Source organism: Echinops telfairi, unplaced genomic scaffold (assembly GCF_000313985.2).
Source record: "Echinops telfairi isolate 266 unplaced genomic scaffold, ASM31398v2 ScPeMD7_16;HRSCAF=60, whole genome shotgun sequence".
In the NCBI taxonomy this organism is placed as follows: Eukaryota; Metazoa; Chordata; class Mammalia; order Afrosoricida; family Tenrecidae; genus Echinops; species Echinops telfairi.
Window position 1 is genome coordinate 2,128,236 of NW_022103913.1, and position 12,667 is coordinate 2,140,902.

General features: G+C 37.5%; 1 protein-coding gene across 1 annotated transcript in view; it reads left to right on the forward strand.

The window, feature by feature from the left end:
• The first annotated feature begins 473 nt into the window (after nt 1–473).
• SLC9A9 (solute carrier family 9 member A9) overlaps nt 474–12,667 on the forward strand; it is an 859,212-nt gene continuing 847,018 nt past the window's right edge. The window contains exon 1 of the mRNA XM_045287469.1: nt 474–730. Coding sequence (XP_045143404.1) covers nt 556–730 — 175 coding nt within the window. The 5' untranslated portion in view covers nt 474–555. The remainder of the gene's footprint in view (nt 731–12,667) is intronic.

The following is a 12,667-nucleotide window of genomic DNA, read 5'->3' on the forward strand; positions in this document are numbered from 1 at the left end:
GCTTCTTGAAGAAGCGACATAGGAAGAAGCAAATGCTATGCAATCATTTTAGGACAAACCCGAGTTCTTACTCCCTGTCTCATCAGCAATCTTTGGGTGGAAAAGAAAGACCTTTCATGGGTGGTAAGATTATGATTTGGAAATTAACTTTTTGAATTTAGAAAGTGTTGCTGTAGTAAGGTGATCTTTTTCACTATTAAGTTGCAATTCACCAGTTCTGTGGTTTTAAGACTTGTTTGAAACCTATGATTATGACACAATACGTACTTTTCTCAGCAACATGAAAGATATATTCAGGGACTGAATCATTTAAGGACGGCCAGAGTCGGGATGAAAGCACAGCCTGAAGTTTGAAAAGAGACGGGGCTGCTTTAAGAGAAACAGGAAGTTGTAACTAGAAGCCATCTGAATACTAAGCCTAGGCAGATGCTGGTGAAGTAGCAACCTTAAGTGGCAGTGTTTTTTCGTTTTAATTCTCAGGCAGCTGGACTGTCCTAGGCAAACCTCCACAGTCCTTATCCGGGTTTTTAATCCAAGGAATCTTAAAACTGGAGAATGGAACGACAGAGAAGGTTCCCGTCAGGGAAGGACAAGGATCAGTCTCAACATCAGGGAGCAGTGGAGCTGCTTGTCTTTAATTTTTTGCTCATTCTTACCATTCTGACAATCTGGCTATTTAAAAATCATCGTTTTCGTTTCTTGCATGAAACTGGAGGAGCAATGTTGTATGGTGAGTGCACAAATTGTGGGAAGGATGTGTAACTTGTTGCGGGGGCATACTTAGAGACTTGTGTTCAGATGGCAAATTACCTACCAAACTGGGGGAAATGTGCTGATTGAAATGTCCTTACCTTGATGAAAGTTGCTGCAGCGTAATGCCTGCTCATCCCTATCCAGACAAGCTGCCGAAATTTGCCTTGTCACAAGAGTAAATGTCACAGTCATGTTCTCAGGAGGCACATAATCCAAGTCTGTTGACAGACGCAGGACCATTGTCATGTGGGGAGTCAAACTGGGAGAACTGTTTGTTTTTACCATGATATTGTGAAGTGATGGCTAAGTGTCCACCAGGAGCAGTCTTTTTTCCTGGAGAGTAGGGGGTGGGTTAGCACCTACAAATTAAAACCTCAGAAGTCTTTTATAGACATCCTGCAGCCTGATTTTGTATGGCCCAGAGTGATTCAAAACCTGAATGAACTCGCATCAAGACATCTACAATCATTCTTTCATTGTCTGTGACAGGACTTCTTTCACCTTCCTCAACCTCGGAGGGAAAAGCCAGAGAGTTGTACATGAAAAGATAATTACTTTTCAAACTAAAAAAAAAAAGAACATCACTTAAAAAATATATGAAGTAAATTCTCTCATATTTCATAGTCTCAAGGAGAAAACTCTTGCAAAAACACACGGCATCCCACACACTAGAATGACTATGTCCATATCCATTTTAACTATATAAGTGATACCTTATTTTCTTATAATGATCCATGAGTTTCTTTCTGTAGTGTTTTTCATGCATTAGCCTGCTTGTAGGCTTTTAAATGTATTATTATTACCATTATTATTATTATTATTTGGTATGTATTTTATTTTTATTGGGGGAGGCTTAGGTGTGGAAAAACATCTAAGGTAATAAACTTTAAAATGTTACTCTTTCTTTTAAATTTATCGTGTCATTTAAAAAGAAAGTTAAATGCAGTATGACAGCTTTTACCCAGTCTACATTCTCATCTTTCAAAGTGAAATGCCAGACACCAGCCACTGTCAAATTCATGCTAGTGGTGAAGCAGGGGGCTTCACCACTGTTCCTTCAGTCTGATAATGGATAATAACTTTTGGACATGATGGAAAGAGATTAGGCCTTGTTGTAATTCACATGAAGAGTAGACAGCCATGTGTATATTTGGGCTTGCTTGGTTCTGAAAGCCCTTCAATATCCCTGGGGTTCAGGGAACAGGATCAGTGCACATTTTCCCTATTAGCCTGATGCTCAGGACTTACAGTGCTGAATTGAGGTTAAGAAATCCTAAACCTTAGATGGATCCCAATGTGAGATACTTGAGCCTTAAGGTGGAGATTTCATGCTGGACAGCATCTTTATTTTCATCAGAAGGATGTATGGATCCCTTCAGAAGAGAGTGCAGTTCCTTTGTAAGGAAGGTGACAAAGCACATAGCAAAACTGTCATTTCAAGCAACAAGATAATATTAATAATAATCAATTGACAAGTCCTCAAACAGAAAGGAAGTGTTGCTCTCAGCTGCAGAGCCTGAGGGTCCAGTCTCTCTCCTCCTTCTCTATCTTTCCCTTGGCTTTGCTAATAAATAAATAACAAGGATAAGGATGTAACCTGAGGACCAAAAAAACAATGTAACCCTTGGCATTAAATTAAAGGGCTATGTATACGCTTTGGCAACACTGCATAGTTTTAGAAAATTGCAGCCTGCATTGGAGGGTATTTTTCTTTACAACTCCAAATGTGATTAAACCATGAATCATTTATCAATTTCAATTGAGTTGTGATAAGGATATTATTTTATGAAGTTAGGTTAAATTTTGGTGGCCTATTAATGCAAGCAGATTTTACATAAGAACACAGAAATTTAACTTTTGCTTTTGAATTTTAAGAAAATGGAGATGATCTTTACTCCTCAAAAACACCATGAAAGATTTCTTAATTGTTATTGGAATCATAAAATATTAGTCCACCATCCACTTCTACTAGCACAACATTTTTCTCAATTGCTCTTCTGGCAATTTAAGCAAAGTGTGGAATGTAGTTGGGCTTTCTGCTTTTTGTCCCCCTTTCATGACTTTTTTTTTTAATGTGAAAGTTTGTTTTTTTTTAAACCTTTTATTGGAAGCTCTTATTATTATTATAATCCATAGTTCCATTAGAGCAAGCATAATTGTATAATTGCTGCCCTCATCATGTTCTTCTTCTTTTGAATCCTTTCATTGGGGGCTCTTACAACTCTTGTCACAATCCATACATCTATTCATTGTGTCAAGCACATTTGTGCATATGTTGCTATGATCATTTTCAAAATACTTTCTACTTGAGCTCTTAGTATCTTATCAGCTCATTCCCCTCCCCACCCCATGAACCCTTGATAATTTAGAAAAACTTTCTTTTCATGCCTTAGACCGAGCACAGTTCCCTTCATCCACTTTTCTGTTGTTCATCCCCCTGGGAGGGAGTTACATGTCGATCATTTTGATCAGTTCCACCTTCCCCCCCCCTCCCCCCAACCTTACCCTTACCCTCCTGGTATTGCTATTCTCATTATTGGTCCTGAAGTGTTTATCTGTCCTTTGTTCCCTGTGTTGTGAGCTCTGATCTGTGCCAGTGTACATGCTCTGGTCTAGCTGGATTCATAAGGTAGACTTGGGGCATGTGAATGGGGGATGGTGGGGGGAGGAGAAGGAAGCATTAAAGAACTAGAGCAACATTGTATGTTTCCTCAGTTCTATACTGCACCCTGACTGGCTCATCTCTTCCTTGTGATCCTTCTGTAAAGGGATGTCCAATTGTCTACAGATGGGCTTTAGGTCTCCATTCAGCTCTACCCCTCGTTCACATTGATGTGATTTTCCCCCCCATCAACACCTCATGATCACACAGGCCAGTGTGCTTCTTCCATGTGAGCTTGATGACCGCTTGTTTATCTTCAAGCCTTTAAGACCCCTGATGATATATCTTTTGATAGCTAGGCACCATCTGCTCTCTTCACCACATTTGCTCATGGACCCATTTTGTCTTCAGCGATCCTGTTGGGAAGATGAGTATCATACATTAGCCACATTATTAGAACAAACCATTCTTGTACTGAGGTAGGATTTAGGTAGAGACCCATGGTCAGCCTGCTTCCTTATTGTATTACTTATATATACATACATAGATAAGTACCCCTATATTTATATCTTTGGAGATATACTTATCTAGATTTATGCCTATATATATGATTTTTACTCCCCAGTTGTTTTCTCTATTTCTTTTTTCTTTACTCCTGCCCCACTATCATGTTCACCAATTGTTGAAAGAAAGTTCTGAAACAATATACAATGCAAAAACAAACACCAAAACCACTGCCATTGAGTCGATTCCAACGCAAAGAGATTACAGAAATTACAAAGATATGCACATACAAGCAGAAGTGCCATTGCTATGATTTTGAGCACTCTTGAACTCAAGAGTTGAATGAAAAATATTCATTCTTTAGTGTTATTTAATTTTTCATTGGCATACCATGCTAGTTGTTGCCATTTAAGTGGAACAATTCCCGTGTCCTCCTTTACGGTAACAGAGAGAGAAGCGGAATCCCAGACAAGGGAAGAGACTTTCCTCAATTGAATGGAGGGCAGAGTTGAGGTGCTTTCACTCATCCTTATCACTTAATAAAGTTCAGGTCTGTCTTAAAAGAACGTTCATTACATGGATGAAGCTGGAGGACATTATACAGAGTGAAATTAGTCAGTCACAAGAGACCAAGTATTGTAGGAGACCCAAATTAAAAACGTTCATAAAAGGTTTTCACACTAACAGAGAGGTTTTGCTAGTCACCAGGGAGTGAGAGGGCAAGGAAAGATAAATAATGAATAAAATAAAATATAAAGAAATCTCTCACTGATAATGCTTTAAAAATAGTCCATATGGATGATGTTAGTGATTCTTCACATTTCTTTTTCAGTGATGATCTAAGTATGATATTTAAAATATTTGGGGTACTGTCAGTGTTGTAATAAAATAGAAACTACAACAAGGGAACACAAGAAACATTTTAATGATAAGGGGGGAAAGGGATGTCAAGTGAATGAATTTACCAGCAGCTATAAATGAAGCTTGAATTCAAAAATTAGGAAGTAGCATTGGAATTCATAAGTCCAACATTCTCACTTTGAAGAAGAAAAAGCAATGATGTAGAGAGGAAAATATCATGTAATCGTAATGGTGCAGCAAGGATTCAACCTGGATCTCTTTATTGAGAGAACTAGAAGATACTTAAAAATAAATAAAATTTACAGTACACTTTCTGAAAATAAGATGCATCTGTTTGTTCCAAAAGTATTCTCAGACTCTTTATGCTTTCAGGATGAATCAGATTCTCCTTTCCAAAAAAAGCCAAAAGTGGTGACATTTCAGTGCATTCCATGAGTCAGACGAACCAATGGTTCTTGCTAGAGCTCTGCCAGATATATGGTGATAATGGGGAAGACAAGAAACAAAATGTTATTTACTATTTAAACACCAATTTTTTTAAAAAAAGATTTGATTATTTGGGAATAAGATGTAACTCAATTATCCCCATCCTACAGACACATATGCTCATAACGAAACACTTGGGCTTTAGTAATCTCACATGTAATGCTATTGAGAATTCTGGTCAATACTTCATAGGTCGGACTGAATATTGCTCTTGCTTTCAGTGATCATGTGATGTACCTATATAAGGACCCATACATTTTTCTGAAGCATCAACTTTTCCATAATGCTTCTACCCAATATTACCTTTGTCATATTACTATTTTTCCTTTGGCACTTGTCAAATTGCTCTTTGGAAGATGCAAGAGATGTTGATTCATTTTTTTCATACATCTGGAAATCTAAATAAAAAACATTCTAGGGAGAAATGACTCATAAAATGACCCATAGGAATAAAATGGGGGAGGAAAATAATCATATAGGGTATTTGATCTCTTTTATAGTTATGTTTATTAAATTATGTATATAATATATAAGGTTGCTATGAGTCAGAATCTACTCGATGGCAGTGAGTTTGGTTTTGAAGATTATATATATTTACAGTTTCAACTCTCCACCATAAAATACCACATGAAGGGAAAGGTTGTGGGGGCCAAGAAAAATTCATATGTGTTGTTCTGTTTGACTCTCCATTAATTAGAGACAAATATGATACTCAAAATGCAAATAGTTCATGATGAAAATGGATTTTCTGATGTTAAGGGTCATAAGATGCTTTTAAAATTTTGTGGTAGCATTATAAAAATACTTTGCTTCCTCAAGAACAGTAATGGCTGATGGTCACTCATAATTTTTCCAGCAGCCATTATTTCTAATTTGAAGGATTAAAATCTATAACTGGTTTAAAATTTAAACCCTAGTGATACTCATTTAAATTGGACTAAAAGCTTAAATGACTATTAATGGCCAACATATTGATGGACGGCAGCTGGTGTACTTAGCCTAGCTCACTCAGGGCCTTTTATCCCTTACTCATTGTTCATAAAAGAAAACTCTTCTTGCTCCCTGATTGCATTAAGAATTCCATTACACATCGCTGGGGGCTCCCATACTTTAAAGAACATTCATAATATCATGAATTTGGGGTTAGGTTCTGAACTTAGAGAAAGAGCACTTTAGGCTACCTATGATTTCCTACCTATGATTTCATGACATTACAATAGAAGAGAAAGTCAATGTATACATTTTCTGATTGTTTAATGGCAAAAAGTAAGTTTTAGATTTTGGATTCACTAAACAATTTTCATGTTAACATATTTTCTGATTCTTTAATAAGAGTATAATTAACATTTTAATAGAACCAATTTAATTTACTCAGCAGCAGCACACACACCCCCACTAATTTAAAGAAAATATAATTACATTGTGAACTACCAAGGTTTACTAAAAAAAATAATAATTTTATCACATTATTTTATCCGAGATCTCTCTTGAGAGTCCTCAGGATAAGCATGGCATGCCAGCCTGCTGTGACATGCCATGACCTACCAGCTAAACCTGCCAGCTGAACTAGATATTGTTGGGGCCACTCCACCCCCTTTTCCATGTCTGGAAGGTCCCTCCTAGTTTGTTGGCTTTTGGACCCTGGTGTGCTTTGTGGACATTTTGGGGGCATGTAAGCTATAATCTGGATGCAAGTTTTCTAGACCTGTTGCTTTGGGCAAAAAAATTAACCATTGACCTTACTTTTCTCATTTGTACAATGAATATAAAAAAGAATATATTAACAAGTTTTCTTCTAGCTGCAATAGTCTGTGATTCTTCAAATCTTCTAACTTTAGGCTGAGGCTGACTTTGATCATCCTCTCTGACACTTGTCCTTAAACCCGCACTTTTCTTCCAAGCCCGACATTCTATGATGATGCCCTTTCTCTTCTCGGAGACAGGAATTTAGTTAGCATTATTTTACCACTCTTACATTTTTTAGGGGAACTGCTTGACTTTGCAATGAGTGTTCAGCAAATCCTGCTGAATTTGTATCAGAAAGGTAAGAACAAGTTATGCTATCAAAACAGAGGGCTGGCTGCCTGTGGACTTGTGATTGCATTCCTATGAAAACCAGAGCGACTCTGGTTTAATATGAAGGGACCTGCAGAAAGACAATTGATGTTAGGATGCCAGCATATTAAACCTCTCTTTATTGCTGTAAAAAGCTAGCTTTTAAAGAATTTCTGTGATCAAGGTGAGGTTTCTTATGCTATGAGGTATCTGGAGAAAGGATGAAAACGTTGAAGAAATGAAGACATATTACTCTCTGTACATTTTTTTAAAGATGGTTTTTATTTTATTTACTTATTTATTTTTATTTAAATCATTTTATTGGGGGCTTGTACAACTCTTATCACAATCCATATATACATCCATTCTGTCAAACACATTTGTACATCTGTTGCCCTCATCATTCTCAAAACATTTGCTTTCCACTTGAGCTCTTGGAATCAGCTCCTCGTTGTTTTCTTCTCCCTCCCTGCTCCCCCTCCCTCATGAACCCTTGATAATTTATAAATTATTATTTTATCATATCTTACACTGCCCAACATCTCCCTTCACTCACGTTACTGTGCCCATCACCCAGGGAGGAGGTTATATGTAGATCCTTGTAATCGGTTCCCCCTTTTTACCCCACCTTTCCACCTTCTCGGTATCTCCACTCTCACCACTGGTCCTGAGGGATTCATCCATCCTGGATTCCTTGTGTTTCCAGTTCCTATCTGCACCAGTGTGCATCCTCTGGTCAAGCCAGGTTTGTAAGGTAGAATTGGGATCATGATAGTGGGGGAGGAGGAAGCATTAAAGAATTAGAGGAAAGTTGTGTGTTTCATTGTTGCTACCCTGCACTCTGAGTGACTCTCTCCTCCCGGCTACCCTTCTGCAAAGGGATATCCAGTTGCCTACAGATGGGCCTTGGGTTCCCACCCCGCACTCCATCTTATTCACGATGATATGATTTTTTGTTCTTTGGTACTTGATTCCTGATCCCTTCAACACCTTGAAGTCACACAGGCTGGTGTGCTTCTTCCATGTGGGCTTTGTTGCTTCTGAGCTAGATGGCAGCTTGTTTACCTTCAAGCCTTTAAGACCCCAGATGCTATATCTCTTGATAGCCAGGCACCATCAGCCTTCACTACACTTACTTATGCACACATTTGTCTTCAGCATTTGTATGGGGAAGGTGAAAAGAACATCCTGTATCTTCTGCTGTGCTTCTGAATTTCAAAAGAATTATAGAGGAAGCCCTGAACCATAGGTATTATAATGCCTCTAAGGATTTCCCTCTTAAGGTTCACAATGCTAGTGAGTGTGCATATCAGGAAAGTAAATTTATAATTCCAATCCTTTCAATCCTTTATTAAGATCTCATATTTTGCCTAAATTTAGCAAAGTGAGAACACAAAGAACATTCTAAAACATTTGTCACATCCAGAAGTTGACATATAATAATAATAATAATTAATAAATATAGTATTCTGAGTACTGCAAATATATTATCTGATTTAATCCTTGCCAAAGCCATTTTATGGGTGGGGACAATGAAGTTCCAAAAGATCGAGTCACTTGTCCAAGTTATATGCCAGAGTTACAGCTCAAAGCTAGGACTCAGCCAGGATAGCCACTGGATGTTACAAATCTGAGTGGATGGTGTGTGTGTGTGTGTGTGTGTGTGTGTGTGTGTGTGTGTGTTGGAAGGGTGGGGTATTAGATTTTCATCCAGAGACATAAAATACATTGTTGGTAATTGATAAAGCCATACTTTAACTCCAAGATTATATAACTTATATCACATAACGCAGCCCTGGAATCGTTGTTATTATTTAATAAATGTCTACTCTGTTAGCTTATGGTCTGAGCACCTTAGGAACTTTACAGAGCAAACATAAGGGTGCTGACATCTAGTGGTATACATTATTACTCACAAGATCTCTGTAAAAAGGAAACAAAAAACAAAATAGACATTATGATCTCCAGTTTTCAGTTAAGAAGAGAGGAATAGGGAATATTTCCAACTTAGCTATGATTTCATAGAATAATTTACAAACTTCACATTTTTGAAAGCTAGTGTTTTCAAATTTTGGCCAAATTTGTCTTCTCGGCAGTTTTGTCCAGGTACAAAACTCTCTCGTGAAGTCCGTGATGGAGAAACCCGAGTGGTGGACAGAGTTAGTTGTTTTTCTTTTGTCTTCACACCTCATGTTACATTGTCCATAAAGAAAAAAAAAAAGCAGCATAGGAGAGAGAGTAAGAACAATAATGCAAAGCTATATCCATTCCAAGTTGCTGGAGTTAAAATAGCTTCAGGGAAATGATGAAGCCTGACCCTGAACAGTTAGCAAAATCAGCAAAAGCATTGTTGCAAGTCCAAGGTCATTCCACGTAGGCCTGTCAGAATGGGTGTGGCAGGTCCTGTAAGTTGTTTGAGAAGACACTGTCCTTTATTCATAGAGAACATGCAAAACAGACTTTCAACATATATTATTTTAATCTTACCTTAATTTGGAGGGAGACTGAAGGTACATCATTCATTATACCTCTCAGCTCCCCAAACACTATCGAACCTCCTGTATGTATGAGTCCTAGATGCATGGAGTTTGATGGAATTCCAAAACTGCAGTGCCACTCATCTTGGCCTTAGAAAACAGTGGTTCTTGCCACCTGGGAACTTGTTAGACATGCAAATTCGCAGGCAGCAACCCAGACCTGCTGAGTCAGCAACTCTAGAGATAGTGCCCAGCAACCTATGCTTTAGCAAACTATCTAGTTGGCTATGATGTGCTAAAATTTAAGAACTACTTTTCTATCAAAATACATTTTGACATGCAGTTTCTCCTGTATTTCTACTATCTTATCTTTTTGCACCCCATTACTCCCAGGAAACAATTACTACTTATTATAGAGCCCATTCCTCTTTTACTATCTATAACACTTTTTAATGTCTCCATGTTTGGTTTATGATTATAAAAATTAGATTTGGGGGTTATGTTTGTGTAAACATAACAAAGTAAAAGTACATATGTTATATCCACTATGTATTTAGTTAATATTTTTAACTATATTAACTTTTTGTGAACTTTCTAGGAAGGAACTCAGGTTGGTCAATGGTAAGTGATAGAATGAGAGTTGAATGATCAACAGAATTTAATCCATCTATTACTCTGTGACAAACATGACAATCTGTTAATTTAAAGGCTTTTTGAGAAGTGTTAGCAGGGGAGTTGCTAATCACATGCTCTTGACAAAAGAGTTGTAATTTCTAGTGCCGTTGAGTCAGGACTGACTCAAAGCTACCCCTTGTACAATAGAACAACAGCCTGGCCCTGCTCCATCCTCATCATTGTTCTTATATTTGAGCCCATTGGTACAGCACCTGTGTCAATCCACTTGTGTCAAAGGCCTGCCTTTTTTTGCTGCCCCTCCGTTTTACCACACATGAGGTCCTTCAACAGGGACTGGCCTCTCCTGATAACATGTCCGAAGTACAAAGTCTCGCCATCCTTGCCTCTCAGGAGCATTCTTGCTGTAATTCATCCAAGGAAGATCTGTTTGCTCTTATGACAGTCTGTGGTATGTCCAATGTTCCTTGCCAACACCATAGTTCAAAGTCATTGATTCTTCTTTGACTTCCTTCATTCAATGTCCAACTTTCATATGCATATAAGGCAATTGGGACACAGGGAGTTGTGTGTGCAAGTAGATGGGAGGTCTTCAGGCAAACCAGACCTACTGGTTAGCATTTACAGCTCTAACCCCAACTCCAGCCCAAAGTTCCTCAGAGTTGCTCTAAGTTCAAGGCAGTAGCTCAGTTGGGAGACGAGGGGCACAAAGAAGGACTGCAGAAAAGTCTTTCTCCTGTTTAAGTGAAATCTCTGCCATAGAGCCGCTCCAGCATCTTTGGTTTCTGATTTTTAAAAAAATATTTGATATGGATTTAGAAGAATAAAATCAAATGATAATTAACTGCAAAAATGTTTGTAAGCAAATAGCATAGCCTTCTTACATTTTGGTATAAAGCTGTGAACATCCTAACTTTGTAAAAGAAGGGATGAAGCAAATAAAATAAAATGTGAAAGAAAATAACATGGCTTGAATTAGGCATACCTTAGTACTCAAAGTCACTTGCTTGCTTTGTAATACTTCAATTATAAAAAGAAGTATTTTGCAAGATATTACAAAATAACAATTTATAAACTATCAAGGGCTCATGAGGGAGGCGGGAGCGGGGAGGGAGGGGAAAAATGAGGACCTAATGTCGGGGGTTTAAGTGGAGAGGAAATGTTTTGAGAATGATGAGGGCAATGAAAGTACAAATGCGCTTTACACAATTGATGTGTGTATGGATTGTGATGGGAGTTGTATGAGCCCCTAATAAAATGTTTAAAAAAATAAAAATAAAATTTAAAAAATTAATAAAAAAGAAGTATTTTTACATATCTTATATATCTTCATATAATTAGGTTCTCTGGTGATTTTTTCAGCATATAGATTGAATAAATATGGTTAGAGGATACAATCCTGGTTCATGCTTTTCCCGATCTTAAACTAAGCACCATTTCCTTGTTCTGTGTGCATATCTGGTCTTGTGGACTTGTTTAAATTTTCTTCAGCTTCAACCTGAACTGACATGTGAACAATTGCTAATCTGTTCCTCAGTCAGGCCCTGACATCATTTTATCTGCTGATAATGAGTTTCTCCATCATCTCTTCCAACAGATGTAATCACTTTGATTTCTGGATATTCCATCTGGAGAGTATAGTCACCATTAGTGTTGTTGAAAGGGTTATTTGCTATAAACTAGTCATTATTCTTGCAGAAATCTATCATGTAATCTCCAGCTTCATTTCTATCACCAAGACCACATTTTCCAAATGCAGTTCCTTTCTCTTTGTTTTCAATTTTTGCATTCTAATACCAATAATTGTCAGTGCAACTTAATGGCATATTTGATCAATTTCAGACCGAAGATGTTGGTAGAATTTATCAATTTCTGGGCCTCTAGCTTTGATGGCTGGTGCATAAATTTGAATAATAGTTATATGGATTTCTTAGCAAGCGGTTAGACATTATCCTATGACAGACATCATTGTACTTCAAGATAGATTATGAAATGCCATCTTTAACAAATGAATGCAAAGCCATTCCTCTGCAAATGCAAATATGCCATTAAGTTGCTGTGTCATTCCATTTAATTTTTTATCCAAAATGGCCAATATCAGTCCATTTTAGCTCACTAAAGCCTAGAATATGGATGTTTGTGTGTTCCATTTCATTTTGACGACTTCTAATTTTTCTAGATTCATACTTTGTTCCACTTATGAAATGATGTTTGCAACTTTTGTTCCCCTCGTTTTGAGCCATGCCCCATCAGCATATAAAAGTCTTGAAGGCTTTGCCCTGACAGGCTTTCCTCC